The sequence below is a fragment of the Thunnus maccoyii genome, chromosome 18 (assembly GCF_910596095.1).
Source record: "Thunnus maccoyii chromosome 18, fThuMac1.1, whole genome shotgun sequence".
In the NCBI taxonomy this organism is placed as follows: Eukaryota; Metazoa; Chordata; class Actinopteri; order Scombriformes; family Scombridae; genus Thunnus; species Thunnus maccoyii.
The window spans coordinates 17,336,708-17,353,343 of NC_056550.1; the positions used below are offsets into that span (position 1 = coordinate 17,336,708).

At 40.3% G+C, this 16,636-nt stretch overlaps 1 protein-coding gene across 1 annotated transcript; it reads right to left on the reverse strand.

Annotated features, from left to right (window-relative positions):
- Positions 1-793: 793 nt before the first annotated feature.
- hs3st3b1a (heparan sulfate (glucosamine) 3-O-sulfotransferase 3B1a) lies at positions 794-12,406 on the reverse strand. The gene is made up of 2 exons (XM_042391636.1): positions 11,598-12,406; positions 794-2,703 (listed from the first exon to the last, which is right to left on the reverse strand). The coding sequence occupies exons 1-2, from the start codon at positions 12,089-12,091 to the stop codon at positions 2,085-2,087; spliced, it is 1,113 nt and encodes a 370-aa protein (XP_042247570.1). The 5' UTR covers positions 12,092-12,406; the 3' UTR covers positions 794-2,084.
- Positions 12,407-16,636: the final 4,230 nt, after the last annotated feature.

Sequence of the window (16,636 nt, forward strand, 5' to 3'; positions counted from 1 at the left end):
GGCTTCATCACCTCTGGCAGCCCCAGGTAAATGAGGGTGTTTTGCTGAAGAGTTAAATAAAGGTTGTTCGTTAATAGAGTGGGGTGATTCATATCTCATTTGAACCATAACCTTTGCTCCACAGTTAGCTGTGCGGCATGATGGATGGGACAGTTTACTGGAGTCAAGTGCATAGACAATCTGTGGTGACTCCATGAACATGATAGAACATATTGACAGAAGATACTAAATATTTCTGAAAAAAATACTTTAATTCTGTGACAGAATAGCATACCAGCAGCAGCACAAAGACATCGTGATTACTTGTGCTTCAGGTCATGGCTCAAACACGCAAATAAGAAAAAGTACTTCATGTTTACATCCACATAAACATGTTCAATGGTAAACGGCGCCTTGAAACCCGACCCTTCTTCATATTGTGGAGTGTGGAGTGTTAAGTGTCACCCAGGGACATAAAGGAATGCTAGTTTTGCGTAATATGCCATTTCTTTCAAGAGGAGAAACCTGACACTTTGTTGTGTGTCGGTGGGGGTCATGGCAACAAAACCCAACTAAAAGTAATTAGCAGCGCTGCGCTAATTTGCCCGTTAGCTCAATAATGTGCAAGGTGGTGAATTACACACCGCAGTACACCTTTGCCTGCAGGGATCTAGAAACCTATAAGGTGGGGGAAGTGCATTAAAGAGTAACACAAGCACATGTTCAACAAGTAAAACAATGACTTCAATTACAGTTCATTTAATATTAAATGGTGAATACAATAAAATAAATTTAAAACATCACAGAAACTGTATAGGATTTTGGTGAAACATTTATTTCTTACTTCATAAAAATGACATGACTGCACCATTCAGTCGAAACCTCAGTCAAACCTGCTTCACTTCAATGTTTTAAAGCAACGCATACAGCAAAATAGTGCCTCTACAACAACAGGGATCATGATGGAATGACATCTGTTAAAATGCTGACAAATGTATATTTATAAAGGTTGAATAAAACTCAACCATACATGAAACTTACATTATTAATTTTGGTCCAAATTACGTTGTTTTTAAATGTTAAATCTTCACCTACCATTCAAAATAGACAACAAAGATTTAGAGAAATGCTTATTTCTGTGGGGCCATCACTCTATCGGTTGAATTATCATGGCTAAGGGCATCATTAACACGTCTAGTATCACCTGTGGTAAAACAGCTGTACAGAATGATCCATGAGAGCCTTTTCAGAACAGATCAATGAATGTAAATGAATCATATGAATAATGTTCTGTTTAGATCAGAGCCATAATTGATTTGGCATTATGAAGCGTGTGCAGCAGCTTTTTGGAAGAATGGATAAAATCACCACAAAATTATTGTGATAGGACCCCGTATTGGAGCCTAATCAACATTCCTTTGTAGAAAGGGTATAAAAGCCAAAACATTGCAGTGGAAATTTATATTATTATATTATCTTGAAGTTGGCTCAAGGGTCAACTATAAACTTACTACCATTAATGGATCCATGTTTTATTGCGGTGCTCAAGAGATCAAGGCAGTGCCATCATTCAGGTCTAATTGACATGATGAGGAGCTATTACTGTATTGATCCACCTGGCAAGTGGCACTGGATCAGCTGGGGCCTGTATCGACCTGACTAAGTGAGTCCATGGACCTCTGAGGGTCAGGCAAATGTTAAGGGGATATTACCAGTTGTTCGTAAAGTTGGATCTCATTCAGCTTCAGGTGAAGCAAAAGCAGCATTTAGGAAAGTAAAAGAAAAAGAAAATGAAGCCAAAATAATGTCCTGGTTTTAAAAAAAGGATACTGACCTTGCTTGTAATACCCGTAAAAACATTGTGCTTTTTATAACATGTTGAAGAGAACTGAACATAAAGTTTGTGATGGGTCATGAATAAACCTGGTTAGGCAGCTTAGTGAGTTAATATCATAACAATAAATTATCATAAAATAGACTTCTGAACTTTTTACACATCCACCAAATACTGTACATACACTGTATAATAATATCTCCAGAATGATACAATTATAAAAAAAACACACACAAGGGACCAGCATGAGTCTGTTGCATTAGTTTTCCTCTCAGTCCCAGCCAAAGTCTTGACCAGTCATCTGGTAAAACTTGCTGTTAAAGGGTTTATAAAAGTCTCTTAGCCTCTGCACCACCTCTGGGTCAATATTAGGATGGGTCCTGCCTTTGGTTTTGCCCAGGCAGTGCGGCTTGCTGTTCCCCTCAGGTCTCTTAAGGCAGGGGAAGCCCTTTGTTGGGTTAAAGTGGAAATGCTTCTCTGAGACCACCCTCCTGAGCCCAAGAAAGTCCTGAACGCGAGCCATTTCACCTGCAGGGTCGCTAATCAGACGCTCTCCGCTAACAAACAGCAGCTGCTCCATAGGGAAGTACTGGAGCCAGCGCTCAAGGTGCTTAGCATACATGCCAATTTGAACGGCGCTCCACGTGGTGTCAATCAGACCTGCTGACATGTTCTTAAAGGTCAGGGTCTCGAATGAGGGGATGTCCGGCTTCTTGGAGCGGGTTTGGGTGTAGTCTGAGATGGCTCGTGTGACAGGATCCCGCACGACTACAATCAATTTTGTGTCTTTAGACATGGTGTAGATTCGAGCAGGGACCTCCTTGGTAACGTAGTAGCTGGGGGTCTTCTCCATGGTCAACTGGCCCTCTGATGACTTGGGCATCAATTCCCTGCAAAGCACACAAACACACTGATTTACATTTGTGCTGCAGGCACTGTATTGCATATAAAAACAGACATTGTATACTCTACTCTTTTTTGTAATGCCACCACTTTTTAAAGCCAACAAAAGCTCCTATACAGGAAGACAAGATTAACTTTGACACAGTCTCTCCATGGCAGGTTTAAATACTGTCAGGCAGGGGCTAGTCAATCATCATCAAGAAGACAATTGTAGACATCATGAGCAACATTAACGGAGTCTATAAGTGTACCTAAAGTGACAGCGACTGGTAGGTAGAGCAGGAGCCCTATCAATCATCTATGATTGTATGTGAGCACAATACACAGTTCTGACATGTTCTAAATACAAACCCTAAAGGAAGACATTCATCTCCTGCTGCTGTATTTAATCTACTTTAAGTAGACCTCAGTCCTCTTTCAAACCCCACAATCCTCACATTGAAATATTCCACACCTTCATTACAGTATACAAAGGACGGTTTAACTCTGAATAGGCAGTATTATGCCTTTTAATGTTATGCCAAGACAGATGACTTTGCCTGCACCTTTCGTCTCATATTTGCCAGTAATTCTGTGCAAAATGTTGAGATTTGGAGAAGCCTTGCATTCCTTAGGAGAAAATGCAGACCTTGAGAGCTGTCTATTCCCATAACTGCATATTCTTCTTGACCCTGGATGCCTCTAGTTGATCATAATATAGCCTGTTAACTGCAGCCCTGACTGGATAATGGCTAAAGTGAGCCAAGGGGGATTAGGACTAAGCCAAACACGCTAGAGCATTAGAGGCTGGTTGACTGCCTTGTTGGCTGACTAGGTGGCTGACTCGTCTCTGAAGACAGAGGGGGAGAAAAAGATGGCCACAACGATGAGAGTCAATCATGAAGAAGGTTCTTACTCAAGTGATGGACACAATAACACAAACATCTGTGTAGTTGAATGTGACCCAATACAGTATGTTAAAGTTTGTGTAAGACTGTGTTAGAGAAACGTTCATTCGACTCTATGCAATGCTTTATGAGTGTTGTTGCATCAAACCGCATTTTACAGGAAAATGTTCCTTGTGCATGTTCAACATCACCACAAACTACAGACTCAAAAATAACAAAAGCTGAATCAACTCCTCTCATGCTGTGTCGCCAAAATTGAATATTTTAATCCTCACAATTGTAGCAGTTTTTATATATACATTCAATCATAGTGTAATGGCTTCTGGAATAAAACCAAACTTTCTTCTGTTTGTTTTACACACAGGTAATATAAAACACATTCCTGATGGTATTAGGTTAAAGTAGTCATAGAGGACATGTGTGGGGTTGTTGATAATCTTATATGCATTTTTTGAGGACTATGTTATGCAGGTACATTGGAGAAGATGTTATAGAAGAGGAAATTTCTGCACCTTGCTTTTGCATTCAAGACATTATTTTGGCCCCTGCAGTTCATCAAACTATGAGATATCATGCAGATTCAGCATGTCTTCAATGCAAAAGCAGCGTACAGTAATCGTCTCTTCTGCCAGTATGTAAGCCTGAAAATACTGTAAATATAAGCCATGATGTGATGTCATGTGTTCAAAAGCATCAGTCCTCAACATCAGCATTTTCAGTTATTACAGTATTTGGTAATGTATCTCATGTTTTGATAGCGAGCGGTTGATCTAAATTGAACAACGGGAAAGCAGAGGAGCCATGTCATTAAAGTGATTACCATAATTTCCAACCATCTGTTGGTACACACACAAGGAGCTTCAATATCCCTCTCCAAACCCAGAAGCTTTCATCTTACAAATTCATGTGGTGGAAACGAACAGAAAATGGTCTGCAAGATTTTGCTGGGTAGAGCAATGGGAAAAGCTTTAGTGATTACGGGAAAAGTAGACATCACCCATACCTCATTAGTGCCATAAACACAGAAGGGGTTCTCTTTCTTATGCAATTTCATCACCTAATGTCACCTGCTCCTTCCTGCCTTTATATGGAAGCCTTGGGTCTTACACATTTATTCCATTTGTCACTCCTTGAGTACCTTAGCCAGCATTGTATGTGGTGGGAAAACCACAAACCTAATCAAGGTAATAGGTATGAGAGACACAAACAACTCTATCAGAACCCCCTGCAATTATCTCCTGCATCTCTTGGATACACACAAGCGGAGTGCTGTGGGCCTTTCTTGGGGCCTCGAGGGACACAAAAACTTACTACCAATCAAACTTTCCACTTAGTCCCAGAGCAAAACAATCTGTGTGAGAAGTGCATGCATTATTCATCTTAGCAGAGATAGAGCACGGGAGAACATCTCTGACTGAGTGAGGAGTGAGAGAGTTACCTTAGGGGGGCAGATGTAGCAAGCAATTTGTTCTGCTTAATAAACAATGTCGCCTGGAACCAATAGGTTTCAGTGCATCCTCATCTATCAATCAGCCATGCAAAGGCTTCATCATTCAGCTTCAAGACGATAAAAAAGAAGTCCACTCTTCAGAATTGAACTGCGGACTGCTGAGTTTTGTCCTTTCGTGAATTACAAAATTACAAAATTTAAAAACACTGCTTTACTCATCTAAGTGGGCTGTAAAAGTCATAAAGTAAGGAATCTGAGCTTTGAAGAGTTTCTACCTATAATTGGTGTCCTAAAAATAAATCTATATTGATGCTTGTGCATACATATAAACTTCCTCTGCCCTCTAACCTGTACTGTTGAAATCACAGGAGAACAGCAGGACTGGGAAGATAACGGGGGGAGGCGGAGAGGAAGACACTTAAGAGAATGAGATAAAGCAAAAGAGGAAGGAGTAAAGAGAGGATTAAATGGAATCAAGTGCACCGTTGGAGGATGGACCACATCGGTTGACCCCTCTGACCCTGAAGCCTAAGTCAAAGTTTTAAGTCACTGCACTTAATGTACTGTGTCTGCCTTCTCCCTCAACAGTGGCTTACACTATATCACCCCTACTACAAGCTACAGACAGATATTAATCCGGGAGTGGTGTGTTGTGTAATTTGGCTGTGTTGTGTCTGCTGGGCAGTCAGGTGTGTACATTAAAGCGGCTGCTGGGAAGACAGCGTTTGAAAGCTTCTGCCTTGTTTACATTCAGTGCTATCAGAAAGCAGGTTCAAAGGTAGGAATTTACAACGTGTGCTTGGCTGCTGAATGATGCCCTCAGTAATGAGTTCACCAAAGTGTGAACAAGTACTGTTCAGAAAAACAAGACTTAACATTTCCTGTACCCTGCAGTATTCTGCTCGACTGACTCTAATTGGCATCTGTATTTCGGCTTTTCAGACCCCTGTGACAAGAGACGGCTCAAAAAAAGACCTCAGCATTATCTAATGTCATGATGAGTTCTAATCTTACACTGCAGCACTGAGAGGGGTTGAGCTACTGTGGGATGAGAGGTGGTGGTATGCGGCCACTTAGAATAACCAGACCATTTTGCAGTGAGACAAGTTCCAGACAAAAATCAAAGAGGAGAGGATCTGTAGGGAAGATGTTCACCTGCCTTATCAGCCCATCTCATCATGCGTGTGAAAGTCATCATCATCATCACGCTTTACACTCAGGACCTTCTTATCATGACATGGAACAGTATCTAGTATCTCAACAACATTCCAGCACAACAATGATGCAGAGAAAGCCTTTTTCCCATCCTCCATTATTACTGTCAGTATGCAGAACTCAAGGCCACCTGGCTGTCTGATGGAGACAGGCCCAGTTTGAAAAGAGGAGGAGGAGGAACAGTGTGTGAGCCATTCTGGTTTCCCTCACACAACTGTCACCCTTGCATTAACATGTAACAATTCTGACAGTCAGTTGTTTATAGATCCGGTGAGCACTTTTTGTCAGGGTGGTGGTGCCAGAGAAAATCTTGGAACACTAAATAAATCACACTGGATGTTGATCACACTCCGCGTAAAAGCGATTACAAATAGATATCAGGATCAATAGAGCATGTATGCATCAATGGCTCTTAGCTGCTACCTTAGCTGCTGTATTAACATATACCTGTAGTCAGAGAGACTTTGGAAAAATGTAGCTTGAACAATATAAAGTCAAGTGAGTTTCAGTGTGTTTCACAAAAGAAAGGTTGTTTTTGTCTGATTTTATTTTGGATGACCACTTAAAGGGCTTTATCAACAGGTGTGATGCTGACTTTAAAGATAAAATGAAAGAAATCCAACAGAACCAGCAGCACCACAACCCAACAAACTGTCCCCTCCAGCTAACATTATAACACTGATAATACATAATGAGATTATAATACTGAAGGTTGAAGAATGTGTTGGTATCATTAAATATTACGCCTTCTAGTATTGAGTATGGGCATTGTTTAGTTTGTCACAACATCACAATTACCATGTTAGAGTTTCCCTTTAATGGGCTTAGAAATCCATTCTTTGAATTAAATGTATGTTTCCAACTCATGCAGCGGTACAATTAGGTAATTCCCCACAGATGCATGCTGGTCTGAGAGGATCAGCAAAAGCAAACAAGACTTCAAAGAAGAAAAACAAAGATGGCTGAGGCAGATTGGTGCTTTCTAAAGTTGCTCTGACTTGCTGTCAGGGAGTCTCCGCAGTGGAGAGAAAGATAGATGCAGGAAACAACACATTCTCTCTGAAGATACCTCAAACGAGTGAGATGAGGAAGACAACAACTCAAGGGGATATAATGGAGTGAACTTGTTTTGTTTCAATGTTTCCAAAGTACTGTAATAAGTGGTGCGGTTTGACAAACTGCCTCAAACAAAAGCCCAGGGGGTTGTTGCAGCAAATTTAATCTTCAATCTCCAGAAAAGGGGAGGGGGGGGTTGCACATTACCAGCACTGACAATCTAGCAGACTTATTCTAGGAAAGCTAGTATCATTTTAGTTTTTTGGAAGAAACAATCTGATGACAGACAAGTAGGGTTTGCAGAGTTTTTTAAGTTCTTGGTTGCATAGTTTGTGGATAATTTTAGGAATGTTTGAAACAACCGCTAGCATGTGTGAATTGTTTCTTTGGAGCATCTCATTATCAACCCATTTTCCCTTCTTTTCCTGTCAGTGTGCTGACACATTAGTTTAAGCTGGGAGATACCTATATTGAGAGCCCTTTCACTTAAACCAATCCCCCTGTGTCCTTGCAATGAGCTAAAAGTGTTGAGTAAGCAGAAAAGCCACTAGTGGACTCAAATGAACCTACTCTTGGGAAATGCAACTTTCCACACAGAGATCTCTGAAAGTCAACTTTCCGGCTAAAAAGCTTAACTGTAGCGTTTGAGTCTTTTCTTGGGCAGGTTCCAGTGAATGCTCCTTCTGATGAACTCCTGCTGGGCTTCGTCAAAGGGCACTTTCACCCTTCTGAGCACATTTGCATACAAAGTGAAGGCAGAGAAAACATGTTTCACACTAATTGTCTGCTCTTTTATTGTCAGGGTTAATGCAGACCTCAGGGGTTCTCCAGCATCCCCTTTCACTGAGCTCCATAATGCTGTTGCGCTTTCTAAAGACTCACTTTAAATTTACTGCCCTTTATCTGCCACTGGCCTGCAGTAAGCTTCCCTGGGGCTCTGAGGAGGATTACGCCGTCTTCTCTGACACCCTCAGTGAGTTAGTAAGAAGGCCATTCATTGTTCTATATATGGATCCTCAAGAGGAAAAACATGATTTCAGCAATTATGTCAGAAGACGTTTATTTGAGTAGCGTGCATTCGGTAGTATTAGCAGTTAACCTGTCAGAAAAGACAGACGGGAGGAAACTAGAGTGATGCTGTTATTAAAGAAAGGAGGGGCCAAGGAGGAAGCTGTTCCCACGACTTTGGTTGCCTTCTGTGCTCTGTGTGAGTAAGTGTGCACAATTGTTTGCCTGCCTGTCTTTTTTTCCGCCTATGGGTGAAAACGCGCTGTATTGTCGTCGGTGTCCTGCTGTGCCGGGGCCTCTCCTCTATGCGGGGCTCCAGCAGGATGGACACAGTAGACCTCCAGCAGTATGGACACACCAATCACAGTAGATAAATGGTGTGGACACAACTCAATGCCACCACAGGAGCTGATAAGCCCACCCAGCAGACTGCTCCTATCCCCAAGCTACGGCTCACCATTAGTCTGGGGGACTTGAAGCAAAACATATGGGCAAACAAATCAGCATGCACATTCACCTGGCTTTATGCTGTTAGCTTATCTCCTCTTAGACATAGTTTTGATCAAACAGGTGATGAAAAGTTGTAACAGGCCTCACAAAGGTGTGCTGAAAAGCTAGAGCATCATATAAAATTGCTAATTAATGAAGTCGACAAGTAGGCACGGTTATGTGTGGAAAAATAAATTTGTCCAACAACGATGTGTTCCATTATAAAGCTAGATGTGTTGATTTTGAGCTCAACTAAATGATCATTAAGGGTTGACTCAATGTCATGTTGCTCTGCTGTATGGGGTCAATCTGTGGCGCAGTGCACTCACTGTGATAACTCGAGCCAAGTTGTTTTAATTAACCAGATCACTTCTCTGGGAAAAGAAGCCTTCATTATACATGTCTCAAGACGAAACAGTTTCCCACATCCACCGGCTGTGTGTTCACTGTGAACAAGTAGCTGGTACATCTCAATCATATACAACTGCTTCTTTGGCTGTTATTTACATAACATTTCATATTATCCTTCTTTAATGATAGCTTCTCCTTCTGCCTAGACATTACTTACTCTTAATATACATTGTGCATCGCTCCCCTTTGAGGAAGAGTTGAGGCAATAAGTAAAAAAAAAAAAAATCCTCATTCATTCGACTATTTCAATTTGTCCTTGTTGCTCAGTCTGTGGAGATGGACAAAAGACCACTCTTCACAGACTGATCATCCAAAAATGTCCTAAACCTGTCCGGAAATTCTTAAAGGAGCTTAAGCGAGAAGTCCTTTGAACAATGCTTCGCTTCCCCTATTGTAGCTTTATGGAGCCAGCTTTGAAACAGTGTCTAGATCCTTTGACATTGCCTGTTAATCCCTCAGCTCAGCCAAATGGACATTCGAAACAGCAGTATCTCCTATTATCTCATATTAACAATATGGTTGCTCAGATCAAAGTCAAAGGTCAAAGTAAAACGCTTGCATATTGAGCTGTGAGAGGAAAAGGACAACAGCTGCCATGACAGAGAATACTGTACAATGAAAATGTAATGCTACACTGTGCTGAAGGTGCTAGCAGCCTCAGATCCCTGATCTCTGTCTTTGACATTGATGTCTATTCTGATTGAAGATCAAAACAAAGTATTGCCACTGAATCGGTAACAGGGAATTTATAATCTTGAATCATTCTCCTGGCTGCTTAAGGATGACAGCATGATGTAACTTGGTGACTCCTAAACCGAAAGCTGTTTCTTTGAACAGCATCCACAATCAAAATGAAAGCTCTGCTTTATCCTTTTCTACCTGGTGCCCTCCTCCTTTTCAGAAAGCCAAAGCAAGTCCACATCCAAGGACAAATGTATGAAGATTCCAGGAATGCTGGGTGAAGGTCATGCAAACAGCAGAAAATCGATTGTGCTTTGTAAATGAACATGACTGAACATGACTAAAATATCAGTGCAAATGGAAGGTTTTGGTCATTACAGAAATGTGGTGTTCTGTCCCATTTGTGTACTGTGACGTGGTTTTGCTGACATAACAGGTTTGATTGCACCCGAGTTATTCACGTTAAAACTATAAGGTCGCCATCTAGATGTTACGGCCTGTTCCTGATTTTCATACTGGGTAGATCAACAGTTGGTTGTGTATTCTATAAAATGCTGTCACCTCAGGCCTCACTTATCACTTCATCAGCATTATTTTACTATGTGACAAAAACAGCAGTTTCAGTTAGCACACCACAATGTCACATTGTAGATATTCAATTCACACTTCATTCACAGTTGTTGTTGGAGTGACATCAGGCCAGAACCATAGATTTAACGTTTTCACAAAGAAAATATGTGAAAAAATTATTAATCAAAGAAATTAACAAACTGTTGACATCGTGAGTCGCTAGTTTAATTAAAAAAGTAATGCTGTGGACTTTAAAATGACCCTCTTCCATAAGTGGATAAATGAATATAAATTCAGAGGAAACTTAAAACTACAAAACAACTATAAAATCTACATTTCAGTCAGAATTATTTTCATTGTTTAAACTTCAAAAATCTACCATCTGATTACTTTTGTCAGTAAAAATGAACTTTTCTTGAATTGCATTGCACAGTATCATTATTTTTATTTTCTTATTATCTTATCACCTGTCTTCCCAGCAAATTTCAGTTCACTTCACAGTAACTGTTGCAGAAAATGTTATGGGACTAAATTACTTGTAAAGATGATGTAATGTAGTGTGGCGTAATATGGGAAAGTTAAAGTTTACATGAGGATAGGCTTTTAGAGGGGCAAAGTCTTCATTTGAGGGGGTTAGTTGTTTGCATTGACGTCACAACTGGATATTATACAGTCATTTCCCTTTTTATACCATCATTATCATATATTGCAGCCTACTGTCTTGTATACTTTATGGATAAATTATGTCATAATACAAATGGAATAAAGGTTGCATGAACTGACAAGGTGTAAACAAAAACACCAGAAGAGGATCAAAGTTGTCAGTGTTTTATTCTGGGCTTACCAGAAATCTTCCACAGGAAAAAATTATGTTTCTGCACCAAAAATAAATAAATAAAAATAAAATAACTACATGAGATACCCTTGAGCAAGGCAGTTGACGCTGAAATAGCGACAGCAGAAGTGCAATTTGTGTGTATATATATATATATATATATATATATATATATATATATATATATATATGTAGCATGGCAGTTGCCACTCTCTGTCTCTCAGTGTGTTTTATTACTTTAAAATAATTGATCATTTGTATCAGTGTGATGTAAACTACCTGTACCACTCCAGTCCCTTGTCGTAGTTGCGGTCGAAGAAGTGCGGCTCGGCTCCCACCGCTCTGATGTCTGGATGCAGGCGCAGAAACTCCAACAGCGCCCGGGTTCCTCCTTTCTTCACCCCGATGATGATCGCCTGGGGCAACTTTTTAGTTTCCGACTCATTGAGGAAACCTGACATGGCATTATCATCCAACGCCTTCGCCTCGCCTCTAATTTCATCCCACTCGTCTCCTCTGCTGTCCAAATCGTTTTCGTTATTCAGTAAGTCCCTGGACGCCCCGAGAGAGGACTCCTGATTGTCAACTTCTGCATCGTTGTCGTGTCTGTTCACCGAGCTGTACGTGAGGTTTGGCACAGTTGAACAGTAGCCGACACAACAATATATCATATATACCCAAAGGGACAGCATTATACAGAATACAAAGAGTTTGTTTTTCACGTGGGATGATGGCACAACATGTAGACTGTGTAAAATCGGACTATATTCCATAGGACCGCCGTGTAAAAGTTAGTATATTCCAGTTCACAGGCATTTTGGCTAACGCGCCTCACTCCTCTGCCATGGCTCAAATCCTGCGCAATCGCTGCGTAAAATCCCAAAACACAATGTATAGCCTATGTGGAAATTGATACTGAATTGTAAGACGCGCGTTCACCTCCTGCTTCAACTCCAGCTCTGCATGATGTTTCTTTTTTTAATTCTCAATATAAATAAAGTAAAAAAATAAAATAAAAAGAATCACAAAATAGGCAGTGAGAATATCTCCAGGTGAGCGATACGCGCGTCAGGGATTGGGTTTGTCTCCCATCACTTGCGCTCAGTGTGTGAGCGCACAAACAGCAGCACTAAGTTATCTACGGTAGGCAACAGCGTCAAGTAAGCCAGAATATTAATAGCTTTACTTCCGGTTTACCTTTCAAAGTAAATCTGTTGTTGAGCATGTGGCAAATCAAGAAAATACAAATAATATTTGAAGCATAGTAAAGAAATATATCATTCATCATATTTTACTCCCATATTTTTTATCGACCTATTTGTTACAGCTGTCTTATAAGTCAATGCATTCTTCCATGCAACCATCATTTTTATTGTATTTCTATAAATGGAAGGCATAGCAAAGAGTTTATGGGAATAACACTTAATAATTTCGACAAATTGGGGAAATTGAGAATTTCTGCTCTAAAACATAAACGCTGGTCTGTACAAAATGCTCAATAGCATTACTTGTATTTTGAAATTTGTGTCTATTCCGGTCCCGTTCTGTCTCTCTTTGTCTACTTTGACGTAACTCCCACCGTCTCATCCATACAGTCTATGGTCTCAACACTGGAGGGCGGATGACTGCCAGTGGAGCTGAACAAACCCTTCAACCTCAACAGATTATCGCCGTTATAATGTCACACACTGACTGGCATTACAGATAAGCCCTTATCAAAGGTATTGTGTGTTTCATTTTCGATTATGATGGAATGAACATCAGAACAGGAGCAAAGGTGACGAGAATAATCTTATTGAATTACAATACAGCTGTTTGAAATGTAAGAACCTGAAATAACTCACTCAGTAACTATTATTTTATTATTTTTTATAAAGCAGATTTTTTTTTCCTTCAGACTATTTCAGATTCATTTCAATCTCATCTAAGAGCTCAGTTCCCAAAGAGTAATTTGGTAGTAGGCTTATGGATTTTTGGTGGAAATCTGGATCACAAAATATGCCTTTAAAACACATAGATGCAGAATAGAGCTCTCTCCACACTCCACAATAAATTGTATTACAGCTTTGACCACATCCTGTTTTTTGAGAAACCCTGACATAAGCACTCATTAGCAAAATCTGAGTATGATTCTTCAATAACAATGCCTGTCATTTGAACTGCATCAAAACATCAGCTTTATTGCAACTTTATGGTTTCCAGATACCAGCACACATTAAGAGACAAGTGAAAATATGTGTCAGCTGTTTGTTTAACGACCTCTCACCTTTCCTGGTATTGTGAGACAAACGGTCAAGTGCGTCAGAGTTAATTGGCTTCATAATCTTTTTTTACCACCCTTGTAATCATCCCAAACAACAAGAACATGCAGTTTCTATCGACACATTTCAAGGATCCATAAAAGTTAATAATTGACTCTTTAGGGAATGTGGTGCAGCCACTGGAAGTCAAGATGAAGATGTGTGAGTTCTGAAGTGCCAAAAGTACAAAAGTTTGGTGTGTGTGTGTGTGTGTGTGTGTGTGTGTGTGTGTGTGTGTGTGTGTGTGTGTTAGCACCTCCTCTTGGTGCAGGGTCAAAGGCCTCCAGTTCCACTGCACCCCTGAGCTAGCAGAGGATTAGCAGGATTACCCCAGAGCTGCCATGTCAGTCAGAGTTTCACCAGAGACAACCCTCCCCCCTTCATCTAAGCCCCTTATCTCATCTCTCAGACACTGCTATATATGATATGTGTGTGTGTATGTGTGTGTCTGTGTGTGTGTGTGTGTGTGTGTGTGTGTGTGTGTGTGTGTGTGTGTGTGTGTGTGTGTGTGTGTGTGTGTTTTATAATCCTCATAGTTGCAGTTCCACAGTGTAAGAGCACAAGTTAACCTATTTGGGAAAATGTGTGCATCAAGGAGTTTGGTTAGAGCTACACCGTCATGTTTTGCCCTTTCTGGTCTGTGTACAGATCATGTTTATCTTTGTGGTGTGTACTTGTAACTCTCTTGGTGGAGGTTTAATGTTTGAGTTCAAGTGTTGTCCAAATATTAACCATATAGTTACTCTGAAGTCTTAAAATTTCCTTTCCTGTGTTGTGCAAATGGAAGAAAATAGAACTATTTAATAGGTGGTCATTTCTTTGACAGGTCTTCCACAACACTTTATTTCATAGCCAGAGCTCACAATATAAGAAAACTATCAGTAAATACAACTATGAGGGAATCACTGCACTTCTGTTTGGGAGAGCTAAATTATGTTTGTCTAACTTACTTTTTTAGCTTTTTTTTAAATGTTTTGTTTTGTTTTGTTTTTTGACAATTTCAGTCAGTTCTGGTAAACACAGTGGAACACTTTAATGAAATACAGCCAGTCAAACTGAGTAAAAGTGGCTGAAAACCTAATGTCTCCATAATAGATCAAATAAATTATGTCTGGGAATGTTACGATTGTTAAGAACTTTGAATGTGAAATTTTTTGCAGAGCAAGAACTTTTTCTTGTTTACAGCAGACACAGAACAGCACTTTCATTTTCTGCCAACCTGACGATTGAAAGTCCAATATTCATTGACTTTTTAAACAAACTGCTCTGAGAAATATCCGGCTAAATTACTCTCTTCACCAGCTAACTTGCTAACCTTTTCTCTTTGCTCTTTGATTTTGGGCAGGTATATCATTAAAACAGCATAATTATAGGTAAAAGTTACTGTTACATCACGTGTAAGAATTATTTATTGTTAATTTGCACGTTTTTTTTAAATGCATCTACAGTATATTGATTTATTGATGACTAGTTTTAAATGTGTTTAGAGAATGACATGAAAAATGGGGACATGTGATACTTTTGTCTTTTGCTGTGGTTTCATTTTTGTCCACACAGAGGGGATTGACACACTTCAAAGTAGAGCATAGTCATGGAAGGATGAGACTTAGAGTAAGAACAAAAGACACCTGAGGGGAGGATACACCCACACACACACATGCACGCACGCGCACACACATACACACACACACACACACACAAGGTACACAAGCAAACACATTTTTTCCAGACTTCCGAATAATTGAGTGTGCTGATTTGCTCCATCTGTTATGCTTCATGATGCACAGAGACGATACCGCATATACACACGTGTGTGTGTCATCTCCTACGGATTCAAGGAGAAGTAAACCGGACACACTAAAGGGGGTGCTTAACTTGCTTTACACATCCTCAATACGATTACACTAACTGAACCATGTTAACACACTCCTCTTCTGCAGCCCAAACAGATGACATAAACAGAATCCACTTTGTACATGAAAGCCAGAGAGTTAAATAAAGCCTTGCATCAGGACACACACACTAATTCAGGCATGTCCGCGTCTATGTCTAGTGTATAATACCATATAGCTACAGTATAAACACATGAAACTTGATCTAATCTCTGTGTATTTGTGTTGTCAGTCAGCCAGTATGGTGCCAGTTTCTAATGCCTTTAGTATAAATCAAAAGTTTAAATAGCATCCCATAAAATCCTGAGAGTTCACACTACAAAAGACTGTTACTTCATTGTGGGGAGAAGAAAGCATTAAACTGTGTCTCTCTACAAAGCAAGGACACGGCATCCCACACAGCTGCCTGCACAATATTCAATAGTGTTGTTTACAACCTGTATTTTTTTCTCACCTTGTCTTGTCAACATGTTTTCAAAGGTCACTTTTCAGCATTCCTACAGTTGTGTGAATAAAGTGGAAATCAGGTGGAAATGTGAGCCCTGTGTGAGTCCATTTGCACTTTCTATGTGTGTAATTTACACTCTATGGTAGAATCTAATGTGCAGACAGAGTCAAATACACAAATACACATACAAACACATCACGTTGCACTAACGTCACCGTTGGAGCAACCTCCAGATGTCAGAGATCTGAGCCCATTAGGAGCTAAAGTGGACTGATGGATGATCTCATCCACCGCTCTGTCCCAGAAAGAACAAACAAACCCAAACAACAGTAGGACTGAACCAGGTCTTATACACGCAAGGCCCTCGGTCTAATGACAGGGTTATTAGGTGAGCTGAGAGACAGATGAAGACACAGCTCCGACTCCTTAAGTCCTCCTTCAAGGTCTGGCTAAGGCCATTTAAAATGTCTATAAATTCTCTGGAGCTGTGCTAGAGACCATCTTATCTTCTGTTAAGGAATAGCCGTGTAGCCTGAGCGGATTTCCTCACTTGATCCTGTAGAAAAGGTCTTATCCCTCACTGCAGTCATCCTGGACATACAGGCAGCCCTGTGGCAGGTTGGAAGTCTCAAACAAGCTTAGATGTTCTGGTCCTGCCAAGTCCTGCGAAAGCTGAAG